Source organism: Plasmopara halstedii, assembly GCF_900000015.1.
Source record: "Plasmopara halstedii genome assembly, contig: Scaffold_816, whole genome shotgun sequence".
In the NCBI taxonomy this organism is placed as follows: domain Eukaryota; phylum Oomycota; class Peronosporomycetes; order Peronosporales; family Peronosporaceae; genus Plasmopara; species Plasmopara halstedii.
Window position 1 is genome coordinate 2,420,192 of NW_020187732.1, and position 27,142 is coordinate 2,447,333.

At 44.7% G+C, this 27,142-nt stretch overlaps 7 protein-coding genes across 7 annotated transcripts; 4 read left to right on the forward strand and 3 right to left on the reverse strand.

Annotated features, from left to right (window-relative positions):
* Positions 1 to 318: 318 nt before the first annotated feature.
* PHALS_14441 (insulin-degrading-like metalloprotease family) lies at positions 319 to 3,378 on the reverse strand (the record flags this gene model as incomplete). The annotated part of the gene is made up of 1 exon (XM_024730257.1): positions 319 to 3,378. The coding sequence occupies one exon, from the start codon at positions 3,376 to 3,378 to the stop codon at positions 319 to 321; it is 3,060 nt and encodes a 1,019-aa protein (XP_024580552.1).
* A 414-nt stretch (positions 3,379 to 3,792) lies between these two features.
* PHALS_14442 (agc rsk rskp90 protein kinase) lies at positions 3,793 to 6,009 on the forward strand (the record flags this gene model as incomplete). The annotated part of the gene is made up of 2 exons (XM_024730258.1): positions 3,793 to 3,817; positions 3,893 to 6,009. 2 exons carry the CDS (start codon positions 3,793 to 3,795, stop codon positions 6,007 to 6,009), a joined length of 2,142 nt encoding a protein of 713 aa, XP_024580553.1.
* A 221-nt stretch (positions 6,010 to 6,230) lies between these two features.
* PHALS_14443 (Golgi apparatus membrane protein TVP15) lies at positions 6,231 to 7,194 on the forward strand (the record flags this gene model as incomplete). Its single annotated transcript, XM_024730260.1, has 4 exons — positions 6,231 to 6,400; positions 6,462 to 6,611; positions 6,682 to 7,069; positions 7,141 to 7,194. The coding sequence occupies 4 exons, from the start codon at positions 6,231 to 6,233 to the stop codon at positions 7,192 to 7,194; spliced, it is 762 nt and encodes a 253-aa protein (XP_024580554.1).
* Positions 7,195 to 7,371: 177 nt separating this feature from the next.
* On the reverse strand, positions 7,372 to 18,012 carry PHALS_14444 (Vacuolar protein sorting-associated protein; the record flags this gene model as incomplete). The annotated part of the gene is made up of 2 exons (XM_024730261.1): positions 7,372 to 11,705; positions 11,763 to 18,012. The coding sequence occupies 2 exons, from the start codon at positions 18,010 to 18,012 to the stop codon at positions 7,372 to 7,374; spliced, it is 10,584 nt and encodes a 3,527-aa protein (XP_024580555.1).
* Positions 18,013 to 18,303: 291 nt separating this feature from the next.
* Positions 18,304 to 18,697, forward strand: PHALS_14445 (uncharacterized protein; the record flags this gene model as incomplete). The annotated part of the gene is made up of 3 exons (XM_024730262.1): positions 18,304 to 18,390; positions 18,445 to 18,618; positions 18,680 to 18,697. The coding sequence occupies 3 exons, from the start codon at positions 18,304 to 18,306 to the stop codon at positions 18,695 to 18,697; spliced, it is 279 nt and encodes a 92-aa protein (XP_024580556.1).
* An 87-nt stretch (positions 18,698 to 18,784) lies between these two features.
* On the forward strand, positions 18,785 to 19,141 carry PHALS_14446 (uncharacterized protein; the record flags this gene model as incomplete). The annotated part of the gene is made up of 1 exon (XM_024730263.1): positions 18,785 to 19,141. The coding sequence occupies one exon, from the start codon at positions 18,785 to 18,787 to the stop codon at positions 19,139 to 19,141; it is 357 nt and encodes a 118-aa protein (XP_024580557.1).
* Positions 19,142 to 19,973: 832 nt separating this feature from the next.
* PHALS_14447 (FYVE finger containing protein) lies at positions 19,974 to 23,462 on the reverse strand (the record flags this gene model as incomplete). The annotated part of the gene is made up of 1 exon (XM_024730264.1): positions 19,974 to 23,462. The coding sequence occupies one exon, from the start codon at positions 23,460 to 23,462 to the stop codon at positions 19,974 to 19,976; it is 3,489 nt and encodes a 1,162-aa protein (XP_024580558.1).
* Between the last annotated feature and the right edge of the window lie 3,680 nt (positions 23,463 to 27,142).

The window sequence follows — 27,142 nt, forward strand, 5'->3', positions numbered from 1 at the left end:
GTTAGTCAAGAAAAAACACGTGTAGGGCTCTTTGGGAATGGTGTTGTTTACATATACCCAGGGAATTTTTGATAATTATGCTACCCTCCCTTATTTAAAACCCTTTCTAAATAAAACACTGTCCCCCAGTCCCAACATGTTTAGTTTAGACAGGTTTTACTGTGCTTATCAATTTATAGTTTCAAATGCACAATTTCTCCAGACTTAACATACCACTCTAGAATGTTTTAGATGCTTAACGATGCTTACATAGGAAGCAGATGGCGGTGTCCAATAAAAACTGAAAACGCCGTAAAAACGGCACCATCACTAATCAAGTCATGTCGAATCTATCGCATGTTTCTTCGTCTTACGCTCGGGAAACAGTGGCATTTGTTGTTTAAATGCTTCTATGTTGTCAATCACGTGAACGCCTCTGATCTTTTCACCCTTCATCTGCTGCTGTAACAGTATCGCTGCAGTCAAACCTGTGGACGTGACGATTGACATTTTTTCGCTGACTCTTTTATCCCCCAAAAGCTTAATAAGTGGATGCTTGGAACCATATAGACTGATACAAAGTTTGCTCCGTCGCTTACCGTCGACAGCAATGAATAAGTCAAAGAATGATACAAGATCGCGTGGCTGTAGTGTTGACACGATTGCAGCCACGCGTTGACGTCGGTCAAACACAAACGTTTCATTAGCAATCTCACGCCACGCACGCGTAGCTTCCTCCATCTCGTGCTTTGGCTTTTCTGTAAGAGCTTTAACGACAGCATTCACTTGTTTCTGCCACGTGAAAGACGACATTTTAACCAGAATCGAGCGAAATTGTGCTAAAAACGACTCGATGCGTTGATCTAGAACCTGTGGCGATGCCACATCCGATTGAATAAGAATACGCAAATATTCGACACCTTCCGTACGTAAGATACCAGAGAATACGAGATAGCCAAGCTGCTCTTTGGTTCGAAGCTGATTAAAACATGGTTCTTTTAAAATATGTGCAAAGAGCTCGAGACGAGCACGAAGCGCCATTGTACTGCCTTCGACTTCACAATCAATCTGGTGCAGTATACAGATGGCCGAATTTACGTTCGCATCGTTCCACGCGCGACGTTGATATCGATATTCGCTTGCATCTGCAAGTCGAACTATCCGTGGCTTTATCTCTTGGCTCGAATAGAGCGGAAAGCTCTGCCTTTTTGTTTGTTCGCTCGAGTCAAAGCCAAAAGATAGTAGTACTTTTTGCATCAGATCAAGCGCTGTGCTTTGGCGTAGATTGCCATACATGAAGCCCTCAACAAAGACTTGGTGGAAGATAAAGTGACTATGGGCAGCCAAATCAGACAATTTGACGTGGTGAATGGCTTGGATTTTATCATCCACGCTCCACTTCGAGAGCTCCAGTAGCTGGCTCCCTACATGAACAGCACGTTGGTACGGTTCTTCAAGAAAAAAGTTCTCATACATGCGCTTCGTTCGGTCTTTCACGCGATCAAACACTGCTTCTTCGTATTCGTACGTGGTTTCTGTCATGTCTATCATTTGCTGCAATACCTTGCATAATAAAACGGGTAGCTTGTGCGAAAATCCGCCCAAATGCAGCTCCAATGCACGTGAATTAAACCCAATTTCGTACTCCATTCCTGCAAGTTCGGCATCATATGATACTTCAGTAAGCTTGTCCTTTAAATATCGCACGAATAAACTCGTGAGCACAGTGTGAAAGGGAGTATTTGAGAGTGACGGTGAATAAAAGAGGAAGTGGAACAGCATCTTGGGCTTGCGAAAGTACATGTCTGGTTGATACCACAGACGGCAATGTTCATCGTGTTGCAGTAATATCGGACACGCGTTGCACCCTTCCTCACCGTTTACGACAGCAGGAGACGAACGCGAGGGAGTTACAATAGAAAAATCGCTGCAAATAAACTCATTGCGGTGAGGCAAATTAAGTTTCAAATTCGGTGGAGGTGACGTCCAGCGTTGCAACAACTCAAAAGCTATTGGACTGTCTGAGTACGGTGTGTGATACCACTTTTCTAGACTTTGGGTCTTGCCTTCAAAAGTCTTACTAATGATTGTAAGAAGCATTCGATCCGGAATCAAAAGATCAAGCACCTTCTGAACCTTGTTGCCATCATACTCGTACAAGAGATAATCACCCGAGAGAATAAGTTTGGGTGGAAAGCGGTGCATGACATTTGCTAAATGACTCGTGTAATTGATAGGATTCTCTTTGCTTTTGAAACGAAAGCTTTGTAGCGCCAAGTTCTGAGTCTCGTGAAAGATCCATGGTTCGAATGGAGTTTCTTCCCGTAAGATTTGAAGATATTGATACACTACTTCAACAATCTCATTTACATGTTCGATACCAGCATTTGTCACGTCTACTTTGACACCAAATAACGCCCAATCTTCGTGATCGCGAAAGAGTCCCGCAGATAACCCATTCCCCCATTTTTGTTCTTTTAAAAAACTTAAAATGGAGCCTGGACCTTCATGACCCATAAGATGCGATAAGATTTTAGTGGGTTTTGTCATAAAGTCTTGATAGAGTGAAGGCAGAGGCCATGAAATATCAATGACACGGAGGTCTTTAACGGGTGCCACGTGCACCACTCTAGCGAGTCTTGAATCATCAAAGGGAACAGCCTCCCCAAAGGTCGGAAAACTCCGTCCCGTGTTTTTGATGTCGGCAAACAATTGCTCAGCCCAACTTTTTAATGTCGCCAAACTCTCCTTACCATAGATCACAAGTTTCATGATACTGGCTGAATAGTATGTCGTATGAAACTCTAGCAATGCCGCACGGACATCCACTCCTTTTTCACTTGGAATTGTACCCAGAGTCTCTCGATTCCCCGTGCCAAATTTGTGGTATGGATGGCTCGGATTCGATAGCGATTTCTGCAATTGGTACAATCGTCGGTGATCATTCTGCAAGTTCTTGGCATTTTCAGAATTCACGGCATTCATTTCTCGCTGTGTGGCAGCAGGTGTGAACAATGGGGCGATGAAAAATTGAGCAAAACGATCTAAAGCCTCGTGTAAATGGTCACTCAGCACGTCAAAGTAGAAATTTGTGTGCATTTGAGACGTAGACGCATTGCTACGACCACTATGGGCGCTTAAAAACTTCTTGTAGCTGTTCTCGTCTGGATATTTGGCGGTACCAAGAAATAGCATGTGCTCCAAGAAGTGCGCAAGACCCGGAAGGTCCTCAGGATCGCTTTGGTGACCCACGTGCACATCCATGGCGGCCGCGGATTTTTCTGTCTTGGGATCAGAAACGATCAATACCTGCAAATTGTTGCTTAAAGTGAAGGTCTCGTACTTGCGCTCGTCCAGCGCGGACACATCAATGCCATTGAAGGATACAACAGACACCATAAATTTCGTAAATAACGAAAAATTACTGAGAGTGACGAAGCGAAATTTTACTTTCTTTATTATTTCGGTGTGTACACATCACATTTTTTTACTGTACCGATGGATATCTGACTCTCAGCACGAAATTGTCCTTTTCAAAGCGATATATTCAGTGTAGTATGCAAAGCTTGGCAGCTTCATAAGGATTTCTCGCCTTAAGCATATGCTGTAGTGTCGTAATGTGGTATCAAATCCGAGGACCAAATATTAATAGATAAAATGTATTATTTCATAAATAGTGTAATTCCACATCATTTAACAGTTCATCTGACAGGTTCCCCTGCCGCACTGTATTCCAAACGCAACGAAGACAATTGCACAAGACCTGACTTCCTGGACAACCTTTTTCTCTTTACGTTGACAATCACTCTTGCCATGTCGAATCGAAGACCACCATCGCGTACGTCATGACGTGCACCACTTCCTGTCAAAGTGGCAACACGTGTCCTCCCTCACCTCTTTTGCCTTCTGCTAGGCACCACAAGTCAAAGCCAGCCTTCGAATGGCAAAATGCGGATCAAATCGAAACGACGATACTTACTCAAAGTCACACCTATTGAAGCATGGGATCTCGTCCCGTCTGAGTCCGGTCGCGGTCGCAACGCTTACTGCACGCTAGTGCTATTGGACGAAAACAAGCGCGAAATCAAGGGTGAGAAACAGCGCACGCCCCCCATGCGTCAAGCAAATCCGGTATGGAGTCCGCTGAAAGCTGCAGTGTTGCTTTCACTTGAGAGCAAGGTGGACTCGCACCAACCTCTGGGCATTGGTGCTGCTGCTGCTTCAGAGGAATATACTTTTGGCATTCAAACGAACTTAATGAACGCTAAGTACGTCCTTGTCAAATGCAAAGACAAAGGACGAGTAGAGAATGAAGATTTGGGACGATTGCTGCTAAGTCTCGAAGATATGAACACGAGTGGTGAAGAACGAGTGGCATGGTATGATTTGCAGTTGCGACCTGGTGGCAAAATGAAACGGGTACAAGGTAAAGTACGTATTTCCAGTCGCATCATGCGCGAACCTTCTTTATGGCAATTATGGACCGCTGCTGAACAAATGAGGCACGAGTTACCGGCTAAAGACCGTAGTTTGTACCTCAAACCTCATCCAAATGTCATCACTGGCAAAGAAGCAGTTGAGTGGATGCTTTGCCATGGATTAAATCGTCCAATGCAGGGGGGGATTACATGCTCGACGGCTGAAGAGGCCTTGCTTTTAGGCACAGCGCTTCTTCGGAATGGCATTCTAATGCACGTGTCTGGCGATAGAAGATTTACCAATAGTACCTGGAAATACTACCGATTTCTGGTCGATCATTTCGACGCAACGATTCAGGAACAAGCAGTTCGCCAACGGGACTTGATTCTTTCAGGCGAAGCTGAAGAAATCGAAGACACAGAGGAAGAGGTTATCACTCGGACAATGCCGACCATGTCTGTTTGTAACGAAGAAGAGAATGGACTTGGTGCGTCGCGTGTCGCGGTAGGATCAGGAGTGACGGCTCCAGTGTCTTCTGATGCTTCCAACCGAGGCAAATCAAAATCGACACTGAAGATAGACGACTTTGAGCTACTTCGAGTGTTGGGTACTGGAACGTACGGTCGAGTTGTATCAGCTCGTGGTCCGGATGGAAAAGTGTATGCCATTAAAATCATTACGAAAATTGGCATGGACGAAAATATGCGACGAAACGCTAAAATTGAGCGCGATATGTTGCGTGAAGTGCGCCATCCATTTGTGGCATCGCTACTATTTGCCTTTCAAAATGAAGACAAAGTGTACATGGGAATGGAGTTTTACAATGGCGGCGATTTACGTCATCACTGTACGATGAATCAAAATAATGAGGTTAAGTTTACGTCTGAACGGATCAGGTTATACGCGGCTGAGTTGGTGGCGGGATTGGCACATTTGCACAGTCTTGATATTATCTATCGCGATCTCAAACCGGAGAATGTTTTGATCCAGAAGGATGGTCACATTGTACTTGTAGACTTTGGTCTATCAACGTACACACGCGATGATAGTGATAAGAAGGCTCACTCGCTGGCTGGCTCGCCGGAATACATTTCACCTGAGGTGCTGGCAGCCGCGAACCCAAAAAATGGTGAAGCGCCAGCAGTTTATGATAAAACTTGTGACTGGTGGAGCCTGGGGATTCTAATATTTGAGATGTACGTTGGTCGTACTCCATTCAAGGATGATAACAAGGCCATCATGTACCGCAATATTGCTGAGGGCTTTTTGTACATCCCGTCTGAGTTGCCTGAAGATGTCCAGTCGCTGCTTTCTGGTTTGATTGAACGAAATCCGTCGAAGCGACTTGGAGCGAACGAGGCTGTGCCATTTTCAATTATGAATCATCAATTTTTTGAAGGTATTGATTGGGAGAAGCTGCAGCAAAAAAAGATTGAACCGGAGTGGATACCGGACGTGATTGACGACGCAGACGCCAAGTATGTAGATAATGAGTTTGTCAATCAGGTGCCAGTGGACACACCTGAATGGCGCATGCTTGATTCGGTGGACCGTGAGCGAGAGTACTTTGAGGACTTTACGTATCGTGCGACGCAGGTTATTCAAAAATAAGCTGAGAATTGTGAAAGCTCATCAGGGCTGAAAAGGTGGAAGTTTGGAAAGGTATAGGTAGACAGACTAATGGGCTTTATCGGATTTAATGGAGAGACCATGGGTCGTGTATATGTGTAATTAAAACTGTAAAACTTGTGAAAGTGCATGCTTAATAATATTGTGTTGCTAGACGTGTATATAACTCAATAGAACTATAAACTCTTTCAAAAGCAAAAACCATGTTCCCTGGGAGCGAGAACGAAGCGCAGGAACGATTATTGCGTGCACCGCTAAACCCTCAACATGCAGCGTTAGATAATTCGAGTCATCCAAGCAGTATCCGTCAGCAGGATACAGCCAGCTTTACGTCGCTTTCGAGCCTCTCTGCACCCACCACATACTGGCAAAAGTGCGTCTTAGCTAAAAATGACGCTGAATTACATCATACATTGACTTTTTTATTACTAAAGAATGAAGATGATGGAAGCGGCCACCTTACTGCGCTATCTTCGTTATGCTAACGTTGTGCTAGCGGTTTTACAAGCACTTGCAGGCTTTTTGGGGCTTTTTAATCTCGTTGTGCTAGATATCACCTGTTTTCTCATCTCCTTTTACGCCATGTTCGTGCCGTTTGTAGTTATCGTATTGTTTCATAACCAATGTCACGGAATGTGTCGTGTGACGTTGCAGTATTTTTGCGTTGTTGCTGCTAGCCTTTGAATGTCGCTTTAAACACATGGAACCGTGGATCCGCCTGCAATTTGGCTTTTTGTTTACATACGGTGGCCGCACTGCCTTTATCTTTATCGTGGGCTTCATGGATTTTGGCATGGAAGGCCCGCTGTCGTTTTTTGTCGGCCTTCTCATGTGTGGAAACGCTATCTTAAGTTTGCTCATCATGCTATATCACCCGCAATTTCGAGAAGGAAAGTTTGATATGAACATGGACCCGACTGTTATGTACCGCCCTGCAGTCGAAGAAACCGAGACGTTGCTACGTCAACATGAAGATATTGCGGCCAAAGCCGGCGCTTTCGTACTTCATGAAGCAGAAGAGCACCCGGAATTTATGGCAAAGGTACAAGTTTGACTTTAGTTTTTGAGTTGTTCACGTTGGTATTTATATTGTTGTTGGTGTTGTGACGATAGATGGCCCAATCATACGCTGCTCAGCACGGCTACATCCCTCCCGCACAAGTGTAAGAGCTTACAGCAAACCAATCCGTCGAAAAATTCCATTCTTGACTTACGATTTGTCGCTCACTGGCAAGTTGTGTGCGTCATGTGAATCCATCCTTTTAATGTATCTGTCCATGTTGCAACATCTACAATAACTAGTTAACATCTCCAATTCAAAAGATCATTTATTAATAAATTTGGTTACTCAGTGCCGTAGCTAGTAGCTGTAGCTCTTTGATGCCGTTTAGTCAGGTCAACTAAGAATGCTAGCACACGATCAGTGCCTAAGGTCTCTAATTCCTCTAGTCCCGAGAGCGTCAAGGTTGCAACGTCGTCGTGAGTTTTCACAGTTGCAGTCAAGTCATTTGATTCGGCATCGAATGCATTCACACCCAGATACAAGGCGATTCCCGTTGGCGTACGTTGTGCACCCACCAGTTGTGACAAGGAATGACTCCAAAGTACCAATGGTGGTGGAATCGATGTCGATGACATGATTGCTGTTGTCAGTGTAGCAAATGTTCCTTCGGAGCCAAATTGAAGAAAGAGAAGACGCAAGGATGTTGCGACGAGAATTCGAGCTTTTGGTAAGAAGCAGTGGGTGTCGTACAATTCGTTGGGTAAGTGAAGCTTGTATTTCAGCGGTAATGTCAGCAGCAACCGAGAAACAAGCGCTTCAGCAGAAGTGTACACGCGTATTCGCTGATCGCTGGTCAGACGAAGAAGTCGAGGCTCTCGTCGGCGGTAAACTTCTTTGCCCAACCCAGAACGACGATCAAGTGCCGAAGTGGTAGCAGTAATTCCTGCTGCTGTCGTGGCTGCGAGGTCTAGAACACCTGCTGCAGGTTTGACCGCTACCCCGATCAATCCTTTGCCAACTCCTTCAATAAATCCTGGGAAGCCACCATGTATCGCGCCTTGAGCTGGCGCAGAGATGACACCCGTAACGCCCGCAAAAATACCTTTACCAAACTGCTTTGTACCATGAATCAGTCCTGTACCAATGTGCGTAGCCACTTGTTTGCGAGGTCCTTGAGCCCGACGATTGGCAAGATATTGGCGATCCAAAGACAAGGTTGCGATACCTTCTGACAAAGTGCCCGTGACCTTACTGGCAGCATTGAAAGCTCCATAGAGCGAGTGAGTAAACAGACTGGTAGTTCCGCGGGATAGACCTAAAATAAATTCTTGTGGTGACGTGACCAAACCTGCGGCAGGTTCATAAAAAAAATCCTTCACTCCAACACCAAGGTTTGTCACAAGACCGACAGGATTGCCAAATATATCGGCAGCACCAATTAACGAGTAAATTTGACGCATTCCCTGCAGCATATAGTGTTGCCGCACCGTTGACATCAAGAATGATCCTGATGCAAACGCGTGGTTAAGATGAAGGGCATTCAGGTACAACGTCGCACTGTCGATCTGGGAAAATGTTGAGCTCAGTAACGCTTTCGTGACTGCAAGCGGGAGTTTTATTAGCGAAGCTAGCCCTGTAACAGATTCTTCCGTGTCTCCATAATGATTTAATATTGTGACACTAAGCTGAACTTTGACGGGGTGAAGTTGCAGTGTTTCTATATAGATTCTCCGCTCCGAATTTGTCTCAAACCTTTTGTCAGAAGACTTAAAATACACCTTTGATGCGTCGTTGGTAAGACGCCGTTGCTTGGGTGGAAAATTGTTTTCTATCTTACTAATGCAATCAGCAACAAATGATGCCAGTGCAAGTAAGAATGCTTCGTCGATTTGAATGCGAGCCGGTTGCATCATTGCAGAAAAGTACTTGATATAATCCATATTAGCATCGTAGCTTAATCGGAGAATTGATAGGTGAAAGAAATGCGGCCGATTGATGGCAGAACCTCTTAAACCCGAATTCGTGTCGGCCTTTGCGCCATCCACGCTCCCATCATCATGCGACAAGGGCTCAGCAGCATGCGCAGCTCGAACTTCCGCACATTTTGGCTTGTCTAGAACTGCTGCATCATCTCGGAACCCGGCACACCCGCTTCCCTTTTTTAAGATCGGTGCAATGACCACGGGATAAATCGCTTCAGTTAGCTGATTGTCAAGCTGAAAGCACCCGATCTTCACCTCACACTGATCATGGTCATTGTTAATATTGGCGTACGCTATATCCACATCTTGACCCGAGAAGAGAAGAAGCTCATCAGGTGTGCTGGTCGCAAGCGAAACGCTAAAATTTGGCAGACGAAAATGGGCAACTACCTCCGAAGTCAAGCCTGGTGTAGAAGCTCGCTCGGATTCTCCGTGCGCCGCAACTAGCTGACGAGTCTGCTTACCCAATTTTTCCTTCCGATTAAGTGGTGCATCCTGCGCGACCATCGTTTTGGTGATTCCCTGAAGATGCCAGCGTATGTACACGCGACTATGTGCCTTTGGAAGAGCGATTATGGAAGGGATCTCGACTTGCTGTGATTCACCGGGTTGATCAAGCAAAATTGTGCTGTGATAATCAGACGACGTCGTTCCATCGTTTGGCGCGTACCAGACACTAATCTCTCGGTTTGGGGAGCCCAAAAAAAATGCTTCGTCCCAGCCAAAGCATACACTTTGACCTGGTGCTAAACTTTGCATTACACCGCGTTGGAAAGCCGATGCGTCTTCCTTCACGCCATCGAAAGCTTGTTTGAACCATATTGTTTCTCGCGCACACGAGTTAATGATTCGATACAGCGGAAACTCAGCGACGTCCTCATCGGTAACGAGGATACAAACTTGCACGGCTGCCTCGACACGGACTTGGACACGCAATACACAAATACGCGATGCATCTGGAGTGCTAATTTTCAACGCTGTCTCACTGACGTCGTGCAATGAGAACTTGCCACTCCACTGGAAATTTTCAGTTTGGTTATCACTCGAGGTCTTGATTGTTAAACGAACGCACGAATCGGATGGTACAGAAGAATGAGCTGTCCAACTGAACTCGGACAAGGATCGCGGTGGTGCAACTAGAATTTTATTGTCGTCCGCCAAGCTTTTCTTCAGAGTAGCGATATCGCATACTGCAGAAGCTAAGAGTAGGTGATTCGTGTTGTTCAGCACCAGATACCGCTCAACGAATGTCACCTCCATTGATCGTGAACCCCCAACTTGACTGAAAAGTACAACAAGGTCATGATAGCGCTTGGTTGCCTCATTGTAAACACGAAGCACCGTATTTGCTCCAGTTTCAAGGCTGATATCCTGCGCACTCGAAGACCGCAATACGTTCCCTTCCACTTGTACCATGATTGCACTCACCTCTGAATAATAGTGTGCTTGTAGCTCATCCTCATCAATATTGTCTTCTGATAATTTTTGACCTTGTAGCGCATTCAACTTCGCGTGAATAGCTTCCATGTCGGCTGAACCACAACATTCATTGCTTTGCTTTATTCGAGATGCAGAAAAGGGAGACTTGGCAAATCGCACCATCATCGATTTGGTTCCAGGTAATTTTTCAATTAATTTTACTTGAGGGGAAAAAAGTAGAGGGAGCGAGGTAGAGTTTCGCAGCAAAAATCGTGGTTGCACATTCATGTAGTGCCCAACATTTTGCTCGCATGTATCCTTCCTGTCGAAAGATACATTAAGAGTAGCTGTTCTCGACTGAAAATCTAACAAGGACAGCACGACGTCTTTGCTTTCGCTTCTGAATTTAAAGGGAAAGGATGATATTGCCTTGAACGCAGCAGCGTGAGTGTCATTTTTTGCTTTGTTATCAGATGAGTCCAATACACCAGGTATTCGGAACAAACGACTCCAACTGGAACCTGTCATTGAAATAGAGCAATATGTCTCGCCCTGAAGCGCAGATGACAGGGTTTCTATTCGACCACGCGGAGAGATGACCTCAGATGCCACCAAATGCAATTCCTCAAAGGTTCCTCCCGTACGTCGAACCTGTTTAAGTGCAAGAAGGACGAAAAAGATTGGTACTCCACAATAGTTTACCACTGTCAATGGGGAAATCAGCTTGAGCTGCGCATATTGTAGGCTGCTAGCATTTGACGAAGTCAAGACACGGCTTTGTGCATAGAGGTAGCTGCCATTGGCTTTGCATATCTGGCTTGGGTTAAATGGCACTGTTCCTTTAATCATCTTTAAGCATGAACAAGTAAAGTCGTCGAGAACGAGCGAGCACGTCGCGGTGTGAAGCGTGCTATTTTCTTTTTCGCAAATGAACAGCTCATTGCTCCACCGATACACTCTGTCGATAGACGGAGGCGCCGCAAGACATTTGATTTCACCTGAACCTATCACTCGCGTATGTTTTTGACTGAGGTGTGGCTTTACAAACACTCGAACCGACCAAATTTTTGTGACGTAGCGAAATGGAACGCTCCAAGCTCCTTTAGGTTCAATCGTGCCAATGTCGGTAATAGTTTTCCCATCAGATTCAAGTATGCCGCAATCGACCGCAACATTCGTTTCATTGAAAATTCGAACTAGAGACGATATTGTCAGGGTTCGGCACCCAGACGCAGCAGATACATCAAGAAGAATATGCAACAGTTGTGGTTGTACTATGATTTGCTCATCTTCTTTCTTCTTGCTGGCTTCTTCTATCTGTCTTTCAACACGCCGAGGCCGGACCCCATAAATGTACTTGCCAGCATTGCGAATCGGAATATCTGTTAGCGGATACCAAGAGTTGTCATCCCAACAGAAGGAGACTGTCTGCTCAGCACGCAAAGATGGAGAAATCGATGTCACTAACTCGAGAGGGACTTTAGCTCGACTCAAAAGGATTTCTCGCTTCGGCTGCTGTTGAGCAGCATACGTAAAACCTCGTGACGCATTTCCAATGTCGTGTGTGACCCAGTAGATGATTGGCGCACCTGTATCATTCACCAAATAGCAATCGGATGAAATAACATTCGATGATGTAATGCAAGATGGATGCGACCTGCGTAAAATACCCTCGTAAGCTTTTACTGATTGACAGACTGAATTGATGATAGCCGGTGATATGTTGATTTTGAGAGAGTGACCTTCTTTTCCCATAAAATCAACATTTGCGGTCACCTCTCCAGTTTCATCACGGACCAAAGATCCTTTCAGATCGAAGAGCCATGGCTCCACAATAGGTTCCCATGAGCCCAGTGCTGCGTTAAATCCCCAAACGCTGATTCCGTCGTCGACATTTGGCTCGCTATAGCTCTCATCTGGAAACTCCACCGCTAACTCCGTCAATGTCGGAACAACTCCGTTAACTCTTTCTCCCACCTCATAGGTCACTTTGCACATCGCTCGAAAGTTATAGACTCGTGCAACCGGAGACAAATGCAGCCCACTTTGCTGAAGAAGTGTAACGCTGGTATCTTCAAGCAGTAGCTGAACCATACTGATACTATCCTCGCGAAATTCGATTTCTGGTGGCACCAATGACCTCTCGGTATGTTTTAAATCCACGACTTTTTCATCGGAGTCCTCGTGAACATCTTTTTTATCTTCAACACTTTCAGTAACGTCGTCAAGCGTTCCAAGCACCAATTTGGCCTGATTGAAGAGTAAGAGATCAATAGTGCAAATGACAACATGAAGATGAGTTAAAGTAATGGCCATAGTTGCCTCGGCGTCTTCTGCAGTGATCAGCTCCACATCTATCGTAAAGTCATCACAAATTGTACGCTCATATCTTGACTGAGGTGATATTTTTCCCTCAGTTTTTACAGGCGAGCTTCTATGTGGCGTCAAAAACGACGATACTGAAGATAGCGGTGGCCACCCTGATCTTACTTTCACTGACATATTACGCCCGTAAATTTGAGTTTGAGAGCTCTCTGAGTCATTGCTATGATAGCGTATAACGATGCATCCGCTGACAATTAATTTTAAAGTATTTTTGTCGGTATATGGTTGGCGAGATAATTCGGCCTTATTTTCATTCTCGTCAAATACGTCGGGAGCATATTCGGCAGCCAAGTAGTAGACAATGCCAGTCGTAATTGACAGATTTAGAGGGTTTTCTTCGCCTTCAATTTTTCCCGACAGCTCTGATTTAATCGAGGCAATGTATCTGAGCCTTTGCCCGAATTCGACAATTTCGGGCAAGAACTCGCAGGTATCAAGATGAATTCGAATTTCAGGGGGTGTATTGATCGCTTCAGGTGAAGAAGCACATCGATCTAAGGTCATGTCAATACCCTGCCTTGGAATATTATCTGATGGTGGCAAAAAAATACAACCGCAAAGAGTGTGTATCTCAGAATTGATATCGTTTGCAATCTCAGCCGAAATTTCATCTCCAGAACAATCGATCTTCCATAATGTACCTTGAGATATTTTAGCGCGTACTTGAGATCGCAAAGAGGCAAATCCATCCACTGCCACCTGGACTCCCTCAAGGCAAATGCGCGCGATCTTCACGCCACTTGAGGATATATTTTCACTAGGTTTTCCAATTGACGTATCAAAAGGATCTAGAATGTCGAGAGTCAAATTGCCGAGATTGAGTATCATATCATTGATTTTTAATTCATCGGCATTGCTTAAGCTGCAAGATGTACAATTAGAAAGACTTACAAAGTTGTAGTCTATAATGCGTGAAAACAGCTCGAGCTGGAACGGATTGAAAGCCAAAGTGGTTGTAGTTTCGCTTATGCTTGAATCGCAAGAGCCATTTGCTTCTATGCTTCTTGCAAGATTACTGTCAATAGACCAATTGATTAATGATGACAAACTCACAGTTGTGTGACTGCGCACTTTTTCCATATGTTCCAAAACTGTCACAAAATCTAACACTGAATGTTCAGGTTTGTTACACGCGTCAAACTTACTGATCTTATCAGTAGGAATGGCTACGTGTTCGATGAAGACATCATGCAAATTTCCAAGAATAAAAGTTTGTACTGAGACATCACGCTTAATCTTTTCCTTTTCGTTAGTTGCACGGTGTACCCTTTTTGATTCTGACATCTTCGCAGTGACTCGCACACTCCTCACCTGAATTCCGCATTGTTCTTGCGATGTATCTTCTGGATAGGCTCGCGATACCGATGAGATGTCATGCAGATTAAATTCAACGTTATCCGACGGTGAAGTATGGTCGTCTGCTGCTTCACACGTGGGCAGTGTAAAAGTAAGATGAGAAATCCTCAGCTCCAGCTTCGATCGGTCATTTAAAGATTGCACCATGGCTGGCATTCTAAGCAAGTCTATCCACCGCAAAAAGCCAGCAATCTCTTTCGTAATATGATTAAGAAAATGAGTCCAGTACAAGTGCATATAAATCACCCGAACTTCGTTTACTTCAATGTGATAGAAACTTCCAGCACCGCCACGATGTTTCAATGATCCAAAACCGGCAGACTCTAGCATCACTCGAATGGGCGCATGTGCGTGCAAAAGTACATGCTTCTCTTCCGCGAAAATCTCACTCAGACTTTTTTCATCCTCGTTTGAAAGTGTAGACTCGCATTGATTCAATCGAGACGATGTCAGCTGAATATGGCCTAAGCTGCTTAAGTCAGCATGTACGTAATTTGTGTCAACGGTTGAAATGTTCCCGCGGAGGTTCGTTCCACACAAAGCAAAAGAAATATGTTCATGTCGACATACTTTCGGCATGAAATATGTGAACCAGCGCTGAACACGGACTTGACAGCCAAAACAAGATGCAGATTCAGCTTTAGTGTTTACTGAGACTAGAGATGGAAAAACTGTAGAGTTAGAATTTTCACCATTATGATTGGCAAAGTGATAACTAGCGATAGCAACCAGCAAGTCATGATCCCAGTACAGCGCTACTTGCTCAACATTTAATCCTACCACCAACGGCTCGAAACTGGACACCTCGAGACTCGTTTTTCCATTTAGCTCCACCAGCTTGCTAACTAGACACCCTGTCAATGGGTCGTACGCGGAAGCGGGAGTGTGTGTAGCGCTTATTTCAGGGATGTCATGACTTGACTTTTCTGACTCGTCTGGACAAGCGCAATTTAAGTTAGTAGCATCCGCCTTGCCATGTTCTAATTTTTGCCTCCCACTTTTGACGAATGAAAGTGCGTTCATCTCGACGGCAGCTGCTTGAGCAACTGATGAAAACCTGGCTGCCACATTTATGTCTTGCATAATTAGTTGAAATCCAGTAAGTTCTTCCGACATTATTGATGCTAATTTCAGTGATTCATGAATAGAGGAGTCACAATTGAAGTCAATCAATATTTGAGGGATCGAAATTTCAATTGAGAGACGTTCGTCAACAGCAACAAATTCAGCGGCTTTGCTGACCTTAGCATTTCTTGACTCTGAAGCAGGACCATACCATTCCTTTGATGCCAGTAAGAGTTGCTGACATTGCTTATCAGACATTGTAAGATGGACAGGAGGTGACGTGCATTTCATTTCCCACTTTGGTATCCAGTAGCCCTCTGAAATCTTTTGACCATAGAATGTCAGGCTAGAACGTTTCATCATTGTCGAGCGCTTCCGATTTGTAGCCTCATCAAAGCAGCTCTTGTCGTTTTTACAATCATCGCTTAAGGAAAATGGGTCCAAAAAATTCGTTTCAGCACTTTCGATCAATAACTCGAATGTGTTATGCGCGGCACCATTCTGAAGATGCGTTCCAAGCAGTCTGATTTCGACTTCTGCTGCGATGTCCGCTGTATGAACAATGATATCAATTTCGGGTAATTTCACCAAAAAAAATACTTCTCTTGCGAAAATGGCTCGTGCTTTTGAGCTACTTTGACTCAATTTCGCAGTTTTGTGAGCCTCAAACATATCTCCAACCGATTTGCTTTGTAGCAAGTCACTCGGAAGCCCGGCTGCTTTCCTGGTCAGCTTTGGTGGTGATACTGATTCCGTATTTGTAGAGGCAGGTTCTTCGGCATCGCACTTTTTTTTGATAAAGTATGCACGAAGCTTTGATGTTGCGTATAAATTGTGGATATAGCAAAACCGCTCAAACACACATTCAAGTTGAAATTTGCTTTCAGAAAATTCAATGTTAAGCTCGAAAAAAGGATTTCTGCGCGCCACAACTTGGCCTTTAGCAGATTTTTTTTCAATCATGGATAGAAGTGCTTGTGGCTTCTTCTTTTCTAACGACGTAGGCTCATAAGTTCGGCGGAAATCGAGAATCTGAACAGATGTGATGCGTGAGGATACGGCAGAAGAATTTGTTCTATGAAGAATTGTCATGACAAACTCGGTAAGCTCAAATTTCAGGAAGTCTCGCGTGTCTATCTTGTCACCATTTTCATACTTTTCTACAAGGACAACCTCAAAGCTAGTGACGACTAAATCCAAAGCCAAGTTTAATGCCTCAGCACTTCTCTCACAATGAAAACTAGAGGTTCGAGCCTCGAATGAAGCATGCATTCGAGCGTTCACAGCCAAATAAATTTCCATCTTATCCAATAGATTTTCTCGTCCAATCAAGATTCCGCTACTGGGATTTCCACTTGATGTGCGTCCTGCAGACCATTTCGATTTCCATTGTGATAACTTTCGTGGTGATTCGTGACCTTGACCTTCAATTTCAAGCTCTCTCTTAGCACACAATCGAAAGAAAACAATTGTTGACACCTCTAATCTGTCCTCCAGCTCATTAAGTCGATTTCGATCTGCCATCAAACTCTCGACATCTAGCTTTTTCTTTTTAGCGGCGCGGGTCATGTTCTTGTACAAATAAATATACGTCTTTCTAGCACACCATAATGTCGCAAAAAGTTTCCAGTTACACCGACAAGTAACAAGTTTTGCCGTACGCGGTAGGCTATTACTCGATTTAAGTCTTGTTGTTTGTTTATCCGGAATTTTGCCTTTGTGAAGCTCCATCACGCCACGCAAAGCATATCGCCACCAAAGTCTAGCGCTTGAGCGGACAGAAACACTTGGTCGTTTTCGCTGAAAGTGTATACGCTTTAAGTACATCTCGTGGGCAGATACAAAGTTGGCGATATCAATCAGGAAAGTACTCTGCTCTGGGGTAATATATGCTCTAATTGCACTAATTTCCGTCGAGCTCCGCAACACTGGGATCGCAGATGCTGATCGTTCATCATGATTCCGCACCAAATTGATATGAGTACTGAAGGGATGGACGATATTCGATCCTGAGGCTGTAAAACATCTATCGACTTTTATTTCTGTTCCTTTTAGTTGGTCACTGTAGATACTAGCCTGTACCACATCCAAGCGTCGGTGCACAAATGCAGTGCGAGCTTGAGCGCGATCCACAAACGCCGCTTGTCCATTAGCATTTGTAGTCATGATCAAAATTGAGTCGATCATTAGACCCAGCGCCAGAGGAATCGATGACGCCAGGTGTTTTGAGTCTTCGTATCGAATGTGAATGTTGGAAAGCTCAAACGAAACATTATCAATAATGGTGCTAAGTATTTTTTTTCGATAGCTCCAGGACGCCGTTGGATCTGAATCGACAAGACCGGGATCTCCTTCGTATTCGCTCGCGTTCAGTAGATTGCCATCATTCTTTGCCGTTTCCAGTAACTCAAGCATCCTCACCTCTTGCTGTTTTGCCCAGCGAGTACGAAGTGCGTACGAGTCATCATCATCTTCTTGAGTCTTTACTTCAGCCGGGTCAGTGGGTTCCACAACCAGAAGCACATCGTCAATCTTGATCGTTATAGCTTGCGAGGTCAGTTTCTTCCACGGAACCTTAATGCTCAGCCTGCCCACACTACCCGATTTCATTTTCATCGGCAGCTGAAACTTGTTCAAGGCGGCACCGCGCATTCTTAAATCTCGAAACTCGACCTTTCCAGCAAACAGTGCCACCTTCATCTTCTCGGACTCAAGACCTTCGACCCATTCACTCACGTACTCTTCTAGTACTGACTCAATTACCTTCTCAAACATATTGAGCACCTTATCCTACGGAGCGGTTACTTTCCACCAGAACAAGAACGTCTAGCAATCTAATTGAACGGATAGGAGTAAGATATACAGTCAAGGGTAAAAGGTCTTCTTTCCGATAAACGTGAGCCGGAGAAAGCAAGCGTATTGATGTCCCTATGAAGACTCAGTCTGCACGCGTTCAGTGCGGAATGGGAATGAAGACTTCAACTACGAGTTCGTAACGGCTTTGATCCTATTATGATACATAGTGTACGCCACTATATGCGCGTTGCTAGGTGAAAAAAAATCGTTATGTCGGCACGCTCCAAGCGCAAAAATTTGCAAAAGCGTCGTAAGCGACGACTCTTTGCTGCCATTGCTTCAGAAATCTTAGCAAATGTGAGTAGCATATTTCCCTTGAATGTTTCAACTAATGTACTTAATACAAATAAGGAAGAGGCTCAGTGGACATCGGAGCACGAGGAATTGGAGCAGATGAGGAACGAGGAGGAGAGGCAACGAACCCATGAACGGTGGCAAGAAGCAGTGAAACAATCTGTTGCCGCTCATAACAAAAAGAAGAGAATTTTGGCTCAACGACAGCAACTGATTGAAACGTTGCGACAGGTAAGAAGCAATAAGTACTCGACTGTCAGTCAAAAGCTAATGGTTTTTATTGATGGCACAGAAATTGGCTGAGCCATGATGAGCGTATGTACCGTTCAGCGATACAATTTTATAACTGTCTGGAATGTCACTGCTGCACGCAACATTTAAACGAAGCTTCCCACACATGGATATTCTTAAAAATGCCGATCTTGGCATTTGTTTATCATTAAGTGTAAAATTGACCAAGGGTGCAGGTATCAAAACAAATGCAGCAACGATAAAGCACCGATTATTGGTTACTAGTAGTAAAAGGTGTGAAACGATCGTAGATACACATGAAAAGGGTAACCAACAAATCTCTGGCTTCCAGCTTTTATGTGGAATGGGAAGAAAACTCAACGCGCTGATGTTTGTCTTTTGCGCTATGCCTAAAAAATGTGCAGCTCTCGAAGATTCGAGCCATGAGTTGAGTAACTATGGCTCTCCAGCTGGCCACTATGGCATGAATTTTCTGACGGTTCTGAATAGTTCAGTTTTGTGACGCAACACGATGGATATCAACGTCACTGTTGATGTCAATAGCATTAAATCAAGCGATAGAACATTCACGACACTTTTCACCCAAGATTACAATAACGCGAAATTATCTGACGACATTTTCACTATGGCACACATAATCAATTATGTCGTGCACTGCTTCATCAACAGTCTTGGCGTTAGAGGCTTTAAATCTCAATTTGGTATCTAAATCATTGACAACCTACAGCTAAAACCTCATTGAGCTTCGAGATGTATTAACGGTGATTTTCATGCGCTTTTGCTCTAGCCGTCGCCGACTTCCACACTGTAATGATATAGATCAGAAAATGATCGGCAATTAGATTTTTTTAGATGTCGTAAATCACATTGCGATTTAGCTACCGAAAGCATAACGTTTTAACGGATCTGGACAGGGCATGACTTTTTATTAAATGCAACACTGATGTATGTTTGTATATGGCGGCCACTCTTATGGTCCGATCTCATAACGCTAATGGTCAGGACTTTGTCGCTGATTATCAATACAGCTGTTACCGACAAAACATCAAAGTGATATGACCGAAAATCCAAAGTGGTCACAGGCTTGATGTGTACTGGCGACGCTACTTTACACGATGTCTTAAAACGGCAAACTTTCATCTCTCATCCGCTTTGTCCTCATCATGCCTTGTCGTCGACGATAATTCAAATGCTTACTGCCGGATTATGCGCGATTTTTTCTTTGCTGTTGGCAGTTGTTGTGTAGCTGCGCTTATCAGAAATCCGCAAGTCTTTTATTGCTCCCTCTGCGTGTGATTTTTTTATCTTGATGAACTTTAAACATTCCATGGCATCTAGCTGACGATTGTCTGAGTTGTCCCTTTGCCTGCGATGGTTGGGGGACCTGCCTCCATACGCTGTTCTATATGGAGCTGCTCTAACGTGCTGAAACGACCAGGAAGAGACGGCGACGAGGTGCCGTCGCTCTGCGATAGAGTTGACCCCTCAGAGTTGGTGCTTCGACTATTTGCTGCGAGCTTTTGACTGGTAACAGCAGTAGGTGAGGTCGAAAAGCTGTGATTGGAAAATGGCGATGAAGAGGGGATTGCAGGAGGCGTAAACGAATCTAGCCCCAAGCTACAAATACTGCTGCCACGTGCACTGCTTTGAAGGACTGACGAAAGCGACATTTCATTAGATGCGCGCAGGCTGCTGTTATCAACACAGATTTGCTGGTTTCCATCTGCAGCATTGTCAGACATTGATGTCGTATTCTCGCATGCTTGAGTACGATCATGATGCTCTTCCCTGAAAGACAATCGTAAGTGCTCGGACGAAGGCAACACTTCGTTCTTAGATTTGTTTGAAATAGTAGGTGGGGCTTTTCGAATCGCTGAAAATGCGGACACGCCGTGTTTTTCTTGAACTTCAGGTGCGCCATCGCAGGTCTGTAACCTGTTGATATTAGAGGATTCGCTGTCCAGCTGCCGCATATTTGGCTGAGGATAATTAATATCGCGGTCAACAAAACTGGAATCAAAGCCATCTTCAGTTTCAGAAATCTGCTGTTCGTGCTTGAAAAAAATAGCATCACTGCGCAATGCAGCCTCTCCAGCACCATCATGGCGTCCTTGCGCGTTTTGAGACATCTGCTCGGCGCGTTTTCCGACTTGAAACTCTCGGTGGTACACATTATTAGTGATATCTTTTACATTGGACCGTTGCAGCTGCTTTTCTTTTGCAGTAAAATTGCTTTTAGCCTTGATCGGGGACGGATGTTTCTTTTTTTTCACGGGCACCTTGATCTCATTTGAGGCAGCAGACAGATCCGGGCGCTCGTAACCATTGCTTGGGGGCTTTTGAGCTGACGAAAACATGGACGGTAACGCCAAAGTTTGATCCAATCCGTGGCCCTTTGATTCCTGAGCATCATCGTCAAAAGAAGAGGGAAGTAAGGAATTAAGCTTGGCACTGTTACCATCGTCTTCTTCGTCGTCCGACGCACCCATCGATGTCTCCGAGTCCTCATCAACCTCGCGAACATAAGTCTCTTTCATTAACTTGCTAATTGAAGTTGCAACATTTGGTATATCAAATGGCGGAGTGTTGTACATCATACGTTCACCACTTTCATCCTGTGACTTAAAATTCTCTGCAATTGGTTGAGCCAGAGGAAAACTCACTGAGTCGTCGTACGAGTCAATGTCGATGGAAAATGCAGAAGAGTCCGAGCTTGCTGATTGACGGCGCAGTCTAATTTCGCGTTCGCGTCGACGTAGAAGATCTCGTTCATGATCACCATATCTAGGAGCCGTTGGCGGCATCGCGGCCGAATTATCATAATCGAATGGGCTATTTGACGTCAGTGCACTTAAGCCTAGTGGTGGCGGGCCATTTTGGTTGTCCACTGCTAGATCATACGGCCCAAAGTCAGTTGGGATCACCGAGTGATCCTGTAACGAGGCGTTATATGCGCTCAATTCGCTAGATGGAGCATGGTACATTGCAGGTGGTGCATCAAAGTCTAGTTTGTCACGACTTGCCTGCTCCAACGCAGACATGTAAGCATCTGGCATGCGGTGGTCGCTATTTAACATCATGTTATCTTCAAGCTGAAGTTGCTTAAGTCTTTCTCGGCTACTCAGGACTTGCAGTCGACTAAAGTTGCTCATATTGTGTTCACTTGCTCCTAGTAACATGTCAGTGCTGCGACTGCGTGGCATGACGCTGTGAGTACGTCGATTATCTTCGCTGTTCGGACGATCGAAAATAGACGTAGGGACTGCTGGTCCTGGCCTTTGCATCGCGTAGGGTCCTTCACCTCTAGCAATGGGGTCATCTAATGACAGGCTTTGGTTTGGTCGGAAGTTGGATGACCGCAATCGTTCGTTATCACGATAATCAAGAGAAAAGCTGCTATTTAGCTGTTGCTTTTGGTACTGCTGCTGCGATCCCCGGTACCACTCCCCATCTGGTCCTCCTCGTGTACGATGACGCGAATTTGATGGCAAGACATCCTCACCGAAGTCAGGAATCGGCAACGTACTAGACATGCGATGACGCGAGGGCTTATCACGGCGCATTGACTGCATGTAAATCTTCATTTGTTCCTCTCTTTGATGACTTTGATGACCATTTGCCGGCAACGTCATTAATGAAGCTTGCTGTTCGTCGTCACGGTAACCCAAGAAACTCATCGACATGGTCGATGAATGTGGTGGTTCCACCAGGGCTGATGTCGGCTTGGGAGCGTTGGTAATCGATTGAAAGCAATGCATACAAATACGCAGTTTGCGCACCTCATCTTGACCGTTGGTCGAGGCAAAATTCCGATTTTCAATTGGAAACTCCTTGCTGCACGCAGCACAGACTACTTCACCACACTTTCTACAGTTTAGTTTTCTTAAAAGCAAGAGCGAGAACGAGTCTTGACACACTGCACATCTGGCTCGATACTTCCGCGGCACAAGTTCCAGGTCGCTTAGGTAGCGCTGCTCATTCAAACGTTTGCTGCGCAGCATATTGCGCACCTGCGCAACAAACATCACTCTTGCACGTAGCAAATTCGCAGACACTGGCGTGTGATCCTTAAGATTCAATTGCACTAAGTGAATCACATCCACATGTCCAGCTCGTTCCTCACTTTCTACAACAACAAAACCTGAGTGGTACATACTGCCACGTATGAACCCAAACTCTCTCTTTAGATCATCACAACCTGGTAATTTAATCGAATGCTGCCCCAAGACCCACCCTTTTCGTCCTTTTGAATCAATAAATTTGTCTTGACATTCTAAAAAACAAAAGTCACGGTGTGCCAAGCCTTGTGGCATTTGCATGACCGTCCATTTGGCCGTCACTTGATGCAATGGTTTCTCCTTTGTTCGTGGAGCCAATGTATGCAGCAGAACACCGTCATAGAACCACTCTCGATGAGCTCGAGCAAATTCCTTCATCTGACGTGTTGAACCCAATTGAAAGAGCGATGCCACCTCCGTGACAGTGCCTGGTACACTAGTAACACCACACATTATGGTGGCTGTAAGCGCAGCGTCAGTCGCTGTGGTGCGCAAAGTACCCGAGTAGATCTGAACACCACTGTTCTTTTCAATATGACGCCACGCAACGGGCCCACCAGTACTGCGTGTGCGTCCAACGAGCTCCAGAGACGCCTCGCACGACTTGCGCACGAGGTAAGCGCGCTCGCGCGATGACAGTAGAGGCGGCTCAAAATGGTTTTCACGCAGCGGCGTCCAGACGCGAGCAGAATTTAGTTGCTCATTACTGGTGGGGGTTGCCACGGGTTGCGCCGGCCCGCGCGACAGTGAGAAACCGCGAGCCATGACACAATGAGAGTCTTTCCCTTCGTGAGGTCGTATAGAAGAGTGACAAATTGAGCGTTCGTTCTGACTCCTGTTTGGCTGGCTAAAAGGGTTAGTAGACTGTGCTTTTCTTTGAACAATGAAAGTGTTTAGGTTGATGTATAATACTTGGTTACGTTACACTAAGACGAGTGTGTAATGCATCAGTGTGTGCACAGAAAAATATGATACTAGGCCTGGGGTAGGTACATCAACTTAGGATTTAAGTCGAGACGTTTACAAATGGAGCATGATTAGGCAGTTGCGGTATTGCAAGCTTCAAAGGTTCTTGGAACATATATGACATCATCTCCACATCAAAATATTGCAGCTCTACCAATAAGCGGTAACGCACGGACAGATGTTTATTACTAGATGTAGTCATATGCTATAGCTCTGGTAAAGGGAGATGTAAATTGACGTCTTTATTGTTTTATGAATTGTCTGTCGGGCACAACAGTTAAGGTGGCTAGCGGATTCGCTTGCTATCCTTGCTTAAACGTCAACACAGACGCTCGAGGAGAAAAACTACTTTCGCTGGGTTGTATGAGTAGACCAGACTATAACTTTTCAGCTTATTTGCCCGCCAGGACCAGGCTTAATTTGAGCTAAATTTCGAGCTCTATGAGTCTCGCATCAGTGAGCAAACGAGCTAAAAAATCAATGTGAATGACGACGATAAAATTAAAGTAGCTGAAAACCTACTGTGTATAGTAACAGGTTTAACAGGTCTGGAAACTTCCTCTAGTGTGGCCCATACATTTGGGTGTAAGGCCACCTCAACACTATCACTTGAATAAGTGAAATCTTGTGTAATTGTACCTTAAGTTTGGGGCAATGGTCAAAATTACTATACGGCACAATTGTACGAAATTCACGTTACACACTCAATTAGCACCATCATATCAGTATTGATGAACACCGAAAGGAGACACTGTTGCCTCCGTTAGCATGACATACGGGTGTTTCGTGTGTGTTTGCGGAACAACAGGGCAAACTTAAATACTCTAGCTCTGACTGACCCGAGGGGGCTAACGCGATGTCGATTAGTGGTGGTTAAGAGCTAGAAATTCTTATATGAATTACTCGCAGGAACGCCTGTGGAAGCACCGGCTCTGATATGACTACACAAAAAAATCCAAATGTTATTGAGCGTCTAGCCTTATATCTCTGGGTATAACATATTAAAATGACCATAACCGATTCTTCTTTAGACGAAACAACAGTCCGTCATATTAGTAATCACCGAGCTACGAGGTTGCGGCCGAGAAGGGGCGCTAGCGTTGATTAGTATAGCCATACATTTGAAAATGTCTTAGATGAAGCAACAGCGTGCCGCGCTGGTTTTTGAGTTAAGATCAAAATTGGACTTGCATGTAGATTTCTGTTGACGGGACATGTAGGACGTCAGAAGTGTTATAGCGATAAAAGTCACTGATTTTCGTAGTGCTTAACCGGGAATGTCGGATGCACTCAATATTCCTGTCCACCAGGTAAGTGAGGCAAAAAATTGTGAGCTAGATCCGAATGTTGAGCGTCCTCATTATCGCAATGGCTGAAGACCTTCTATTCGTCTCTTCTGGGACGCCGTCTTCAGGAAAGGTCTCAATATAAGTGCTGCTTGGCCTGAGATCTACCGCGTCCATTCCACCTCTTTCGAGTAGTGGTGGAGTCGGGAAACAACATTCGCGTCACGAGAATGGGTGATGTGACAACTTAACGACAAAATACCCCGCCTCAGGTTCTAACACCCGGATGAGAACGTGGAATGTGAGAGTGACCTGGTATGTATAGACAAATATTTGGACACAAGACACTGGCTCTTACGGAGGAAACAGCGTGGATACATCAACGCTATCCTACAGACAAAGCTCCAAGAGGGCCTGGGGAGTAAATTATTCCCTGTCGGTGCCGAATTTCTGTGTTAGAAAGGTTAACAGTAAATATTATATTGTAGACATATTCTTTTTAAACGCAAATGCAACTTTTTGAAAGACTGTGCTACAGGAAAATATGGTCAATTCTTTCTGAACATCGCTCTTGGCCTGTCAAAAAGCAGAATCAGCTGCGCATCAAGGGGGACTACGCCTCTCTTACTGCTGAAGGTATTCCGGGCGGCTGCTATGGGAGTGGGTGTTTATGTTTCTGATCCGGCAATAGTCTTGTGGAACAGCTGTTTCGGACGCAACATACCTAAGCAGCAAAATGTTGACGGTACATTCAAGTGGCAATGCCTCGTAATGACGATAACGTATGAGGCATATAGTACCTTTTTGGTGGCCACCTCAGCAGCATAAGTATTGCTCAGAGCGGAACACAGAGTGGTCATCTGAAGTCCGCGCGTGTTAAACAAATTGCCGCTACATCTGAGTCTTTGATTAGTCTGCCTAATTCGGCAGAACATTTTTGATAATTTATTCCTGGTTTACTTTTGGTCTTCCAAAAGGCGAGCTCGATAATGTGGACACTGTGCTCTTCGAGTACACCCTGAGCATAATGGTTCATCTAACCGCTGTCAGGGATAGTGTGATCGGTACGAATACAGCCAGGTCGTACTTCTACAGAGGAGAACGCTGACAGAGGCCATTTGATCTGAATCGGAGCATGCACGTTACAAGAAGTCAGTGTGAATTTCTGCTTAAATTTTTACGCACCAACTGGTCATGCAAACCGCTATCGACCCATAAAGAGATTGTAAATTGGAGCGCTTTCAGCGATGGATAAATACTGTTTCACAGTACTTGGGCAGAGAGATTGAGGTGCTGGAGCTCAAAACTTCCAATAACTTACTTGACGCTGAATAATGCAGTACGTGTCTCTACATCCGCTACACTCGTACTGATCCCTAGTATAGAACGTAAGGTCGATGACCTTAGTAAGCCTCCTTCTCTAAGCAACGAGCTACGGCAGTTCCTCTGCACTTATGCTGCGACTGAAAAGGCGGGGTCTATATTATGCAACATTAGTGTCCCAAGTCGGGCCCTATAGAATGATGATCGGCTGTTTTACGGCGTTTATAAAGCGTCGGCCTTTGCAGTAAATACGATTAAGAAATAACTCAATAAGCATGTATGCGTCATCGCATCAAGTGTTGTCAGTTTAAAGCAGAAAGGAGGGAGTATTCTGTTCAAGACATGGAACACCTTGCTAGAAAGTTTGCCTTTGTCAAATTAAGAATACCGTGCTTGGCTCTAAATTGTTTGTGATCTATGCCTATGATGCGATGTTATGCACAGCGACGTCGTAAACACATTACTAACAGAGATTGGCAAGATGATTCTTCTTCTTTGCCGAGTATACCATTGTAAGGAAACTACTGTGTTGGCTTGATGTTGTAGCATATGAGCTTTCGTAACACTTCAGCTATAAATTTTCGTAAGTTGCAATGTTGACGTCGCTTATTGACGAGGCAATACGTACAACAGGTGTTCTGTTGCTAAGAACGAGAAGCAAGACGTTTTTGAGGCAGATTTCACTTTATTCTTGCGTTTGTATGTGTGTCTGAACAACCTCTGACTCAATGTGTGGCTAAAACATTAGATTGTATTGCTCAAAATCATAAGATTTCCGATGCTGTTAATATTACAGGAGCTCTAGAAGTTGTATTTGAAAAAAGATATATTAAAAATCCTTCGACGTTAAGATAGTGGTTGGGTAGATCA